Below are 13,598 nucleotides of genomic sequence, written 5' to 3' on the forward strand. Positions count from 1 at the left end.
AACGAAGATCATGGCATCCGGTCCCATCACTTCATGGGAAATAGATGGGGAAAGTGTCAGACTTTATTTTTTGGGGCTCCAAAATCACTGCAGATTGTGACTGCAGCCATGAAATTAAAAGACGCTTACTCCTTGGAAGGAAAGTTATGACCAACCTAGATAGCATGTTAAAAAGCAGAGACATTACTTTGCCAACAAAGGTCTGTCTAGTCAAGGCTATGGTTTTTCCAGTAGTCATGTATGGATGTGAGAGTTGGACTATGAAGAAAGCTGAGTGCCGAAGAATTGATGCTTTTGAACTGTGGTGTTGGAGAAGACTCTTGAGAGTCCTCCTGGACTGCAAGGAGATCCAACCAGTTCATTCTAAAGATCAGTCCTGGGTGTTCTTTGGAAGGACTGATGCTAAAGCTGAAACTCCAGTACTTTGGCCACCTCATGCAAAGAGTTGACTCATTGGAAAAGACTCTGATGCTGGGAGGGATTGAGGGTAGGAGGAAAAGGGGACGGCGGAGGATGAGATGGCTGGACGGCATCACTGACCCAATGGATGTGAGTTTGAGTGAACTCTGTGGGTTGGTGGTGGACAGGGAGGCCTGGCGTGATGCAATTCATGGGGTCACAGAGAGTCGGACACAACTGAGCGAATGAACTGAAACTGAACTGAAGGAGTTCCGACAAACAAGTAAATTATTAAGTAGCCAAGAGACTAATGGGTAAAGTGCATAGATTATTTGTATATGACATAATTAATAAATATTAGGACAAATATTAATTCTAATAAGAAAAATGCAGAGGAAAACAATGGTATATTCATTAGGAAAACATAAAAAAAATTAAACCTTCCCAATCTGGCTACACTGTGATAGAGACAGTACTCATACCTTGCTGGTGGTAGTGTAAAATATTAATATTTTTTTGGATACTAATTTGGAAATTGACATCAAAGGTCACAAAAATATTTATAACCTTTGAGTCAGAAATACTCCTCTTGGATATTTATCCTAAGGAAACACTTAAAAAGTATATATAAATGATGTCCAATTCAGCATTATAATTACATTATAGCATTACCTATGATAATGAAATACTAGAAATGATCTAAAAGGAAAATTAAAAGATCAAAGAATGGCTATGAAAATTATGAATAGTGGCCTGAGCAAATGGAAGATATAAAATAAGATTTCAGGGCAATGTAGGAGATACTTATCATATAACAATAAACGGCAGTGTAAAAATTACTTTTACTATACTGTTAATTACCACTATGTAACCTACACAGAAAGACAAAGAAAAATGTAAACTGAAAACAGTTTAAATGTTCAGTATGCTGAGACTGTAGGTGAATATGTTCTTCCTTGTTCTGATAATAACTACTAACATTACTGAATACTTACCATCTACCTGATGGAGGAGAATGAACATTATATATGTGAACACATTTAATCCAATGGGATAGACAGCAGCCAATACTAAATGGCACAGCTGATATTTGAATTCAGACAATCTGTGTTCGGTCCTGATCATAACGACCAGCTATGCTGTAGACACAAATCAGAAAAATGGGATTTCCCTCAACCTCTAAGAATCATGTTTTGAAGGTTATGGGTATCACGTATTATATTACATATAATATCATTTGGTAGTCTCAGATTACTATCAATAATTGCTAACTAACCTTTCAATTTTGCCTGTAAAAATAAAGCAAGATAATTTTAAACAGACTGGAAAAAAATGAAAATCCTTACAGTGTCACAGAATGCTACAGCTGTACAAAACAGTTTGGAGATTACCAGATCCTTCTACCTCTACAGAGTAAGAAACAGAGGTCTATAATCAGTGAGACCTGACTAAAGATCATGTATCTGGTTAATACAACCAAAGCTAGTTCTAAATTCCAGGTTTCCAATGATAATATTAATGATGATGACAGTCCAATGATATTTCTTGCTACACCATCTAACTTCTCTCCCTCATAAAAACAAAAAACCTATCTATATACTAAGTTCAAGTGCATAACAAATGTCAGGCACAGTTGGTGTTTTAGTTAAACTAAATATTGACAAGCTTTAAGTAGTAAATATTATAATCATTTTTAAGATGATGAAGCACAGATTTAGTATGTTGCCCGGGTCCATTAACTGGCATCCAGGGCTGATTACCAAGTCAGCGCTCTTCCTAGTAAGGGTCTGCCACTGGGCTAGGGAGAAAGTGCTCACGCACTCAGGGAGCTCAGGTTAAAGAGGGTCCTTGTGCTCCTTGTTCATATCGCCCAAGGTTCATATGGAAAGAACTGTCTGATCTTTCTTTAGGCTCAGGACTAGTTGGCTGTTCCAGAGGATTAGAAGAATGCAGTAAATCCTATCTGCGAGTGTGAAAAGGTTTCCAAGTTTGTATAAACCCTGGGGTTGATCCTTCATGTTCTTACTCTTATGTGTGATCAAGGGAGTAGAAAACGTTCAGTGCTTAGAGAAAGAGAAACTGAGGAGCAGAGGGACAAAATATAATGATGCTTATATTCCCTGGCAAGTGTGCTTTTTAATATGTTAATAGTTCAAGGGCTCAAGAGAGAAACTTCCTGACACTTGATAAATACATTCTCATGACCTTTTCTCCCTCACTATTATCTTCCTTTCCTTTGCCTTGCACTTTTAATTCTGTACATTCTAGCACTGCAGGCTTTAATCCTCTCTCCAGTTAGGGAACTCCTTAAGGGGTCTCCCATCTTCAGAGTCTCACCATTCACAACCATCTCACCTAAGGCACAGAATCTTCTAAAGCAAATCCATGGCTGCCTAATAATAGCTATCACTTCTCCGTGAATATTCCTTGAAAACAGGCCCCAGCCTACCTTTCCAGCTTTCTCTCTCCCCCGTCTCTAAGTCCTCAGTAACTAATCTGGGCTTTCCCTTCTCGATTCTTTGGCTCACAGTGACCAGTTTATCTGGGATCCTCTCCTTTTTCATCTTCGGCTGTCTAAAGTCAGTCCGTCTTTGAAGGCCCATCTCAAATGTAATCTCCCTTGCTTCTTCTGATTCTCCAACCAGATACAATCCTTTCCTTGTCTAAACCCTATAGCTCTGGGTGTAACTCTTAGAAGACGTCACCCTGTACTGCAGGTATCTGGTATTGCAACCATCAGTTCCATTAAGATTGGTCATACATTATCAACCCTTGTGTTCTAGATAGCACACAGAAGACATTCATACTCATAATCAATGATCAAAAAAAAAATCTGACTTTGATGAATGCAAATTAAATGAGTGCTTCACAATTTTCTGTCAAAGAACTGGTTAAAGGAACCCCGAGAATCAAAAAAATACAAACAAAACAACGTGACAATATCTTAACTGGATACTTGATTTTCCAGGCACTGACACAATTGATAGACACCTACTAGGTCAGGAAAGTTATGTCTGTGTCATGAAAACGTAGACTCAAAAGAAGGCCCCAAAAGGCAAAAAAAAAAAAAACAAAAAACTCTAAAAAACAAAACTTTAAGACATCTGTGGTATTACTTCTTGATTTTTAGTTTTGTACAGATGACCATGGGACCCTCTGAAGCTTTAAAACTAAAAACTATACCGAGGAAGAAGAAAACTGCATTCAGACAATCAAATGACACATCTTGAATGCTATTGTAAATCAAGTTAAACAGGGCTACTAAGCGATTGATTCACTCTCAAAGAAAAAAACAAAACAAACCCAAAACAAAACACAAAACAACAGAAAAATTAGCTAATTCTGATTGAGAAATAAATGAGCAATCTGGCAACGTTCTTTCTTCCACATTATAAAGCTAATCGGAGAAGCCTGCCACCTGAAAACATTTCAGAAAGGTACAGAGATAATACTCCTACAGAGATCATGATTAATGAATCCATGGACCCCTGGCTATAACTACGTCACTGTTGTTTACTTCGTGACTTTCGTGTTCCAGGTGGGGGTTAAGTCAAGAAGGATTGGAGGAAATCAGTTTAAATGGTAGTCCAACCTTTACAGAGTAATCCCCACAACTCAACTAATTGTTTTCTTATGGGCCTGTAACAGTGGTAAAAGCACAATGAAATGAATGGATAATCTGAACAAAGGCAAGAGGCACCTGCAACCTCTCAATCCCTTTGCAAATATTTCCCCCACGACAGGGCCAAATTCTGGGATCCGTTCGAGCAGGCGAGTGTCACCATTCAATAATGAGCTCCTTTCTCGATAAGCTGTAAATCTCGGGGCAACTGAGACCCTTCCTAGGGATCTGAGCTGGGAGCGGTCTCAGATTTTTAGACAAATCTCTCCTCCTACCACACGTGACCGAGAGGCAATCAGCGGCCCTGGGAGACCCGCAACGCACGATACAAAGGCTCGGCGCTGCCACGAAATCCTCAGGAGGATCGCCGAGCCTCCCGCGCTTAGCTTCTGCGGAGCCTGCGCAGGGCGCCGCCGCGAGGCGCGCCGCTCCCGGGCCCGCAGGGCGGTGCCGCGCACCGCGGGGAGAGGGAGCAGGGAGCGCGCGCCGCCTGCCCTGCGCGCCTGCCCACCCAGCGCCGCGGGAGCAGGGCCGACGAGCCGCACGCAGTCCGGCCGCACCGCAGCAGCCGGGCCTTCGGCCGACGCAGGGAGCCCCGCAGCGACGTGGACTAGGGTGAGGAGGCCGAGGGCTCCCAGACCCCGGGCAGGCCCGAGGCCGGGCCAGCCCACCCCGCCCAGGCCCGGGCCTTCCCTTCTCCTCCCGGCCCCTGCCGCCACCCCCGTCCTCCAGGGCCTCGCGTGGGGGCGGAGGGGCGCCGTGAGCGACACTTACACCACAGCTCTGGAGATGATCCAGGACACCATCTTCCCGGGGGCTTGGACCCCACCTCGGGGGCGGGTGGGTGCCGAGGGTGGCGGACCAGGCGGCCAACGGCAGGCCGCGCGCCCTCCGGCTCCTCGCACTCCCCGGGGCCGCGCTGGCGCCCTCGGGAGCCGGGCCCGGTGTCTGCGCGCGGCGGCCGGAGCTGCGCGGCGGTCGGTCCCCCCCACCCTTCCCCGCCCGCCTGCGGAGCCGCCGCGGAGCCAGCCAGCCCCGCCCCTACGCTCCGCTGATAGGCGGCGGCGGCGCGTTGGCCGAGGCCAAGTCTGGGCTGCCCGGCTCCGGGGGCTGGGCTGCCGGGACCCCTGCCCGCGCCGGACGGCCTTGGGGCCTGGATCCTTGGCTGTAACCTCCCTGCTCTGGCTCCTTTGGTCCAGCGCGTCCACCAGGCGTAGAGGGGAGAGGGTAGTGAGAGGCTGAGGAAGGGGACTTGGGGGTGAGGGTTGTTAAGATATGTGTGAAAAGCAAAATAGTAGTCGTGGAAACTCTCTGACAGAATCCTTTTGGACCAGGCCCTAGATTCTGGAGAGGAGAAATTTTGAGACGTGTTTAGCTACATCGGTGTTCTCACTGTTGACTGAGGCCCTGGACATCATCAAAGTACCGCATTTTCAGGCAGAGGTCGGGAGAATCGTTGCACAGGCCTGTCAGGAGTCTCCTGGTTTGTGGTGCAATGCAGGGAGGGGCAGAGGAGGAAAGCCTTGATTTCACGTTTGCAGTAGTGAGTGTGTAGATAGCACTGTTCTGGGCCTCTGACGACATCTTCCCATCACAACATCCGCAAAGCCTGTATTACAAACACACCTCTGACCTGCCAGATATTCAGAGTAAAAGTTGGGCTTAGGATTTCTGACCTGTCTTGCTATTTATAGCTGTTTTTTGGGAAGTTGGGTTACTGCTCGCACCTTGCAGGTCCCACAGGTGTCTTAATTTCAGGAGGCAGAATTTAAACTCTGATATTTTTGGTGGCAATACCGAATCGAGGAAGTGATCTTGAAATTTAATTCGCATCTTTTTTTTTTTCCTGCTAAGATGGTAATAAGAGATAATTCTAGTATTCAGATGGTACGAAGAATAAAGGATGAAACGTGGGCTTCAAGCCTTTAATTAAAAGTTCTAGGAAATATAATAGTTTGTTTTGTGACCATACTGTAATTTTTTCTTTTTGTTCCTCAGTTTCCCTGTAGTAAAAAGAGGTCAGTAATACTGCAGTTTATCTCTTGCCTTCCAGGGGTGACATGAAGTACGCGAAATACATTTTATAAAATTCTGCCACTTGTTTGAGAGAAAATAAAAAACGAGTAGGAGATAATCTTGAGTTCTTTTAAGGTCCCAGGTTCAGTACATTAGTAATGTTTTTGTTATGCAAGGAATGAAATCGGAAACTCCTTTTTACTTTTGGGTAGGCTTTTTACTCTTGGGTCGCAAAGAGTTGGACACGGCTGAGGGACTGAACTGAACTGAGGCTCTTTTTGCTTATTTATGCATTTTAAGAACCTATATATTAATTTCAGGGATCTCATTAATGAAAATTTGCATTTGTCTGGAATCATTTTTGGCCATTATTCAGCATTATTTGAAAATCAGATGTGCCACATAAATACCAGTTTTCTAAAAAGTTCTCTTGCCCAATAAAACTCAAAGTATTTGAATGGCATTCAGATTCCTCCACAAACTGACCCTAAATGTTTTTACAGTGTTAATTTTTCCTGCCCTTCCAGTCTCTAACGTATTTTTTCCTTTACCTTTCTTCTCTGAACCAAGCTATATTTTCATGCTCTGTGCCTATGCCTGGACTTGATGTCCTGATTTTCATAGTTATTCATTTTCTCCAGGCCCCTATAATTAATTACTTGAATTTCTATTTAATGCCTGTCATTCTGCTTTATATTGTGTTTTACCTAGGTCTGACCTACTGAATGGCAAAATGTTTAGGGACAGGTGTGGTAAATTAGTTATTTGTGTTTTCCTATTCTCTAGGATAGAGTAAATTACCCAGTAAAAATTCAAATAATGTTTTTTAGAACTTTTACAACTCAGAGCCTAGGTAATGTTTATTCCTGTCTAGTACACTGGAAACTGAGGTTTAGAGAACTCACTGCCAATGACCACATAACTTACAGGTGATAGAACTGGAACTCTAATGCATATTTCCCAAGTGTTCTTTACATTATACTGTGATAGTCGAATTGTGTTTAAGACAGTAGGTCCAGATGGAGGTTCCCTCTAGGGGGAGGTTTGGAGGTATTTTTTGGGGGTTGTTGGAATGATTGCAGCTAACCACTAGCGTTTGATGGGTGAGAGCCAGGGATGCTGTATACTCTTTCTAGGTGCACACACTGTCCTGAACAAAGAATGTTCCCATGTTTTGCAAGGTTTAAGAACACACTGCCTAAACACAACACACACACACACACACAGACTGACATTTGTGTAATATTTGTACTTATCTGAATGTAGAACCTCTGTTTTATGTATAAAGCATGGTTTTAACCGCTACTGAATTTTCCAGTGTCTATTTCTATATGCAACTTGTGAAAGAAATATTTGTTTTGTTCACAGTTTGATCAGGAGTTGTTTACAGTTTTGGAAAATTGTGTCACAAAGTACTTTGTATTCATAGCTTTCATGGTTAGCTGGTAATTACTCTTGTATGTTTTCTAGTTCCGTTTTGTTTCAAGATTAACATGCTGAAATACATACCTTATTTTAAATGATTTTCATTTCACTTTTCCATCCATATTTTATTTAAGATAGATAACATGGGTTTGTTTGAAGTCTGTAGGGAGATTGTTTTTAATTTCATTTCTGGGTGATAAAGCAGAAGCTGGAAAATATTTTATGAAAGGGGAACATCAAGCCTGATTTGGTTGAGAATTCTTAGTCTAAACAGACTGTAATTTCATCTGAGGAGTTGCCTTATGTGAGAAGAACCTGGAGTTTAGTAGTGGGTGTACTGGGCTGTGCCTTGATAGTTGAGATCTCGTAGTAGATGGCCTTTAGATTAGTGCTTCAATGGTGTAAGGCAAGGCTTGGAGAGGTGGGAGAAAAGGGAATACATTACCTGCTGCCTTTTAACGGGTGGTCTCTTTTGGCATACTTGAGGCCATTTCTTGTTTAGAAGATGGAAAATTGTTTCTTTAAATACTAAACTTAATTGCTTTTTAAAAAGCATATTGCTAATATTCATTTGAGTGCTTCCTTCACTGTGTTCTGCAAAGACTCTTTTCTTTGGGTGTTGTGTTTAATCATGGTGGGATGCAGCATATTTAGGGCAAAGGACATTCTATCAGGAGACCTTTTTCTAATTGCCATTCATGTGATGTTTGGCAAGTGTATCTATGTTTCCTGTTAAATGAGGATAATATTATGATAATCAAATGCAAGGGGTTTTAAAGAGTAAGGGTAATTAGGCTATTAAAAAGAATTGATTTTTCTTCTGCATTTTCACTTTTAGAGTTCCTGGGAGTTATGTGGAATATGTGTCTCCTACATGTTAAAGGAGCTGATTTATTAGAGAAAAAGAGTGGGAAGGTACCTCGGAGAGCAGGTAGTAAGAGAATTACAGAGTACAGAGATAGTATCTAATCTATATAATTAATGAGTATACTAATGAAACTGAATACTAGGTCACCTTCCCATTTCTGTTGGTGGAGTATTTTCAAGTGCTTGAAAATATTTTTATGTATAGAAGAGCTAAAATCACTAGCTTTTATAGTTTATTAAAAGTATAGTCTACCTTTAATAGTCGTTTAGAAAATGACATGAAGATCTTAAAGAGAATAACTTAAAAGACAAAATCTGTTGTTTTTCCATCTGCGGCTAGATGAATGCTTTTTACGTGTTAGCTAGTTTGCTTTATGGTATTATGGTTACAACAGGCCAGTTTTGGCATCTGAATCAAATTATAAAGAATGTTGAAAATACCGTAATTGAATTGCATTAGAACAGAAAGATTAGATTCTGAATTAAGTATTTGATAGTTACTAGCGAACATTTGATGAAGAAAGCAAAATGCATCTGCCGGTGGCTGGGTCTAGGGAATGTCTGGGTCTAGGGAATGCACGTATCTGAGGCTGTTACACATTTGAGGTAGTAGCTTTGGTTGCAATGATGAAGGATTTAGACATATTTCAGGTACTTTAGCTGTTCATTTAAATCATAGTTCCCAGGTTTGAAATCAAGGTAGATCTATGATTTCAGGTATTGCTCAGGTACATACTGGGTTGTTATGATGTAATTTACAGAGAACTGAAATATTTGGTAATTCTATTATGTCCACTAAGCAGAACCTTAAACAATTTTTGTTGATAGTTTTGAGTGGTAGTTCAAAGCACATGGAATAAAATTCGAAAGGGTGAACAATGTAAAGTGAGTCTTCTTTTATCACTTGTCTCCAGCTGTACACTTTCTTACAAGGCCTATCTCTGTTGCTGGGTTTTTGTTTTTGTTTGTTGAGTCAAGTCTTGAATAAGAGTTGTATATAGGTATTTAAGATAAAAGTAGAATTTTACATCAGTTGGGACATGATGTAAAATTTAGTAAATGATTTTGTGACAGCCAGCTAGCCATTTAATAAAATCTGAAGAAAAAGTAATTCTTGATGGATAAGAACTGTAAATGTAAAATCTAAAAGTACCATGAAAGTATAAAAAGAGAACACATGTGAAGGCAATGTAACCTTGATAATGAAAAGGCCTGTCAATGCGTGCCGTAAAATCAGAAACCAAAGGGGCAAATTTCATAAGATTTGATTGCATAAGAATTTAAAACTCCTATGTCATCAGAAACAATATAAACAATTTCAAGACAAATGACAAATTGGTGAAAAACATTCGTAAAACCAAGGGTTAACATTCTTAATATACAAAGCACTTGTTAAAAAACCATTAATTAAAAACATATCGCAAAACTCAGAATATCTTGTTTCCAGTCTGGCATGTAAGAAGGAGCTTTAGGAGTTGCCACTCTGTTCTAACAACAAGTAAAAAGCTGGACAAACTAAAAAAATTAACAGCTCTTTTTAGATGCTTCAGAGAAATGAGGTCATAAACATCCTCCCAAACTGGGGAGAGAGGCAGTACAGAGAATTAAAACTCACCAGAGTGGAAACCTCTGCAAGGATCAGTGCTAGGGTAGGAAAGCCTAAACCATAATTGAATCTGGAGACCCAATGTGGACAGCTCTGAGAGTTAAAAGCTGCAGGAGAATCCGATCGTCACAGTTAATGTGGGAGAAAAGTTCCTCCCTGCTGGAAGTCGGCAGGGGAAGGAAAAAGAAACCATTTTGAAATACACCAAATACTCTTTGAAATACTCTTTTTAACAAGTTATGCCCTCAGGAGAAACTATTTCACCGGAACCTGACCTAACAGGGGAAAGGGAAATACTCAACACCAGGCTAGCTCTAGCCTTCCACCAGGGCTCGCCTCCTTCCCTGTCCTTACCTTACCTTGAAACTCCTTTATGTAATTACCACTGTCCTTTAAAAAAAAAATTATTCCTGGTTCTAAGAAAGCATGTACTCCTTGCTAAAAATCACTTGAAGAAGCTCTTCATCTTTCCTTTCCTTCCAGATCCTCTGCGCTCTTTCTTCTTCTTCCCTTCCCTAACACTTTCCTCCCTTACTGTATCCTGTTTTTGAGACTTACCTATTGTTACTTGTGACTGTAGTTCATAGATTTCCGCCACTATGTAATATCCATCCTGGGTAGTATATACAGTATATTTTTCATTCCAAATAAGGATATTTTGGATGTTTAAATTTTTTTTTGCTCCAACTGCTTATGTGAAGGTTTACCTGAGGTGTGTAATACGTATAGCATCACGTTTAAAGCATATAAGCATCATATTTTAAAAATTGTAGATATTTTTATGGTTGTCATCCTTCCTAGTAAGCGTCTCGAAAGCAGGAATTGATGTCTTCCACATCTCGTCCTGCATTACCAGCCTTACATATAAGAATAAATGTTTGCTTCATTAAATTGAATTTTGTTCTTTACTGTTCATGCAGCACCCTCTTGAAAACTCAATATTCTGTAAGCCTCAAATTTTAAAAGAGAGAACTATTGGGAACCAAAATACTTGGCCATGTTATAACATGTGAAAAAATTGCATTGAAAAATTTCAACAACTTGATCAAAATACATACGAATTAGCAGGTTAACAAATGTCTAGAATTCTTATCTGACAGTTTTAAATTGGAACATTCTTAAAATATTAAGCTATTACTTTAGTTTCTCTTTCTAGTGACTGAAGTAATAACGCCTAGTTAGTTGTGTAATATTTAACTAGTGTTTACAAGAAACTTTTATTTCAGAGGTCTAGACTAGTAGAATAATGTAATTAAAAACTCTAAAAGAGAAAACTGGTTATATTTTTAAACATTAGGGAATGTTTAGCTTAATGTTATAATTTTATTATAGGACTTAGACTTTAAGAAATTTTTATTTTATATTGGAGCATAGTTGGTTAACAATGTTGTGATAGTTTCAGGTATACAGCAAAGGACTTGTACTACTGTATTTAAAAAAAAAAGCTGTTGCTTATAGGGTTATATTGGTACCATGTTGAATAGTTTCTTTTTTTTTAATATAAATGTATTTATTTTAATTGGAGGCTAATTATTTTACAATATTGTAGTGGTTTTGCCATACATTGACATGAATCCGCCATGGGTTTACATGTGTTCCCCATCCTGAACCCCCCTCCTTCCCCATCCCATCCCTCTGGGTCATCCCAGTGCACCAGTCCTGAGCACCCTGTCTCATGCATCGAACCTGGACTGGTGATTCATTTCACATATGATAATATACATGTTTCAATGCCATTCTCCCAAATCATCCCACCCTCGCCTTCTCCCACTGAGTCCAAAAGACTATTCTATACATCTGTGTCTCTTTTGCTGTCTTGCATATAGGGTTATCGTTACCATCTTTCTAAATTCCATATATATGTGTTAGTATACTGTATTGGTGTTTTTCTTTCTGGCTTACTTCACTCTGTGTGATAGGCTCCAGTTTCATCCACCTTGATAAAGAAGCACTCTCATGCTTTTTATGTACCTATCCTGGGCCTGGTACATTGGTTTTAGTTCAAAATAAGTGTTGCACCAAGGAGCCTGGATTTTATAATCCCAGCTCTAGCTTGTTAAACTGACTTGCTCAGGTCTAATCATTTATATCACTGGATTTCTGTTCCCTCATCTACAAAACAGGTAAAGCTTTAGACTGCTTATTTTTATAGGGTTATTAAGGTAATCCTTTAGACTGCTTGTCTTCGTAAGGTTATTAAGAGACTTAAACAAGGACAGGTAAGAAATCCCTTTGTAAACTGAACTCTATAATCAGGATATGAGATATTATTTTTAGTTTAGAAAAATTCAGAAATACTCAAGACCACTTTTTGCAGTAGGGGGAACACTGAATTTGGGGAAAAATAAACTGTCATGTATGGGAAAAGGAATATGTGCAGATAACCACAGCCCAGGATAATGTGCCAGGCAAAAATCTTTACTGATTTTGAAGTTCATAGGCAAGGAAGACATTGGTCTGTCTGGAGGAAAGGACACTGATGCTTTGGAAGATGATAGGCTTCCCTTGTGGCTCAGCTGGTAAAGAATCTGCCTGCAATGTGGGAGACCTGGGTTTGATCCCTGGGTTGGGAAGATCCCCTGGAGAAGGGAAAGGCTATCCGCTGCAGTATTCTGGCTTGGAGAATTCCATGGACTGTATAGTCCATGGGGTCGCAAAGAGTTGGACATGACTGAGCGACTTTCACACACCCACACTTGAGTAGAATCATGTACGACTAGAAAAGAGAACACAGCAGAAAGTCTTGAAAGTTCAGTGTAATGCTGGGAAACTCGTTGAAGTACTGTTTAGTGAAACAGAGCCTGGAGAGTGCATCTGTCAATGCCATACAGTCCTATAGGCCGCGAGGAACCCTTCCAGGGATTTTAAGCAGGGGAGTATTGTTTTAAGATGAACCTTTGTGATCCTTCATCAGGGTGAAGGATAGATTTGATGAAATATTGGAGGCAGGGTGATCCATCCCAAGGCTATTATATTAACCTGGAGAGAAAATGATCAGGGGTTTAACCAAAGCCTCTTAATTTGAGGTTCACAAATTAGGTTTCTGAATAGAGTTCAGGAGGCAATGAATTTAGAAGGTGAAAAATAACTTTTTCTCTACTAATGTTTTCCTGAAAGTTAGCATAAACTTCAGCTATAAATGTACTGATATGAAACAAACTACAGTATTATTTGTACCACTTTTAACTTTTCGTGGATAGAAATCACAGGCATTTTCATATCACATTAAATTTTTGGAGGTGTCTTGAAATGTTACTTATACCACACATCATTGCTTTGAAACTATGGTAGATCTGCTGCTATGTTCAGTTCAGTTCAGTCTCTCCATTGTGTCCAACTCTTTGAGACCCCGTGGACTGCAGCACGCCAGGCCTCCCTGTCCATTACCAGCTCCCAGAGTTTACTCAAACTCATGTCCATTGAGTCGGTGATGCCATCCAACACATCTCATCCTCTGTCATCCCCTTCTCCTCCTGCCTTCAATCTTTCCCAGCATCAGGGTCTTTTCAAATGAGTCAGCTCTTTGCATCAGGTGGCCCAACTATTGGGAGTTTCAGCTTCAGCATCAGTCCTTCCAATGAATATTCAGTCCTTTAGGATGGACTGGTTGGGTCTCCTTGCTGTCCAAGGGACTCTCAAGAGTCTTCTCCAACACCACAGTTC

General features: G+C 40.5%; 2 protein-coding genes across 2 annotated transcripts in view; one reads left to right on the plus strand and one right to left on the minus strand.

The window, feature by feature from the left end:
* REEP3 (receptor accessory protein 3) overlaps positions 1-4,990 on the minus strand; it is a 99,509-nt gene extending 94,519 nt beyond the window's left edge. Inside the window, exon 1 of the mRNA XM_070364926.1 lies at positions 4,796-4,990. Coding sequence (XP_070221027.1) covers positions 4,796-4,827 — 32 coding nt within the window. The 5' untranslated portion in view covers positions 4,828-4,990. The remainder of the gene's footprint in view (positions 1-4,795) is intronic.
* Positions 4,372-13,598, plus strand: part of JMJD1C (jumonji domain containing 1C) — a 316,933-nt gene continuing 307,706 nt past the window's right edge. Inside the window, exon 1 of the mRNA XM_070364920.1 lies at positions 4,372-4,636. The gene's annotated coding sequence lies outside the window, so the exon portion shown is untranslated. The remainder of the gene's footprint in view (positions 4,637-13,598) is intronic.

This window comes from Bos mutus, chromosome 28 (genome assembly GCF_027580195.1).
Source record: "Bos mutus isolate GX-2022 chromosome 28, NWIPB_WYAK_1.1, whole genome shotgun sequence".
NCBI lineage: Eukaryota > Metazoa > Chordata > Mammalia > Artiodactyla > Bovidae > Bos > Bos mutus.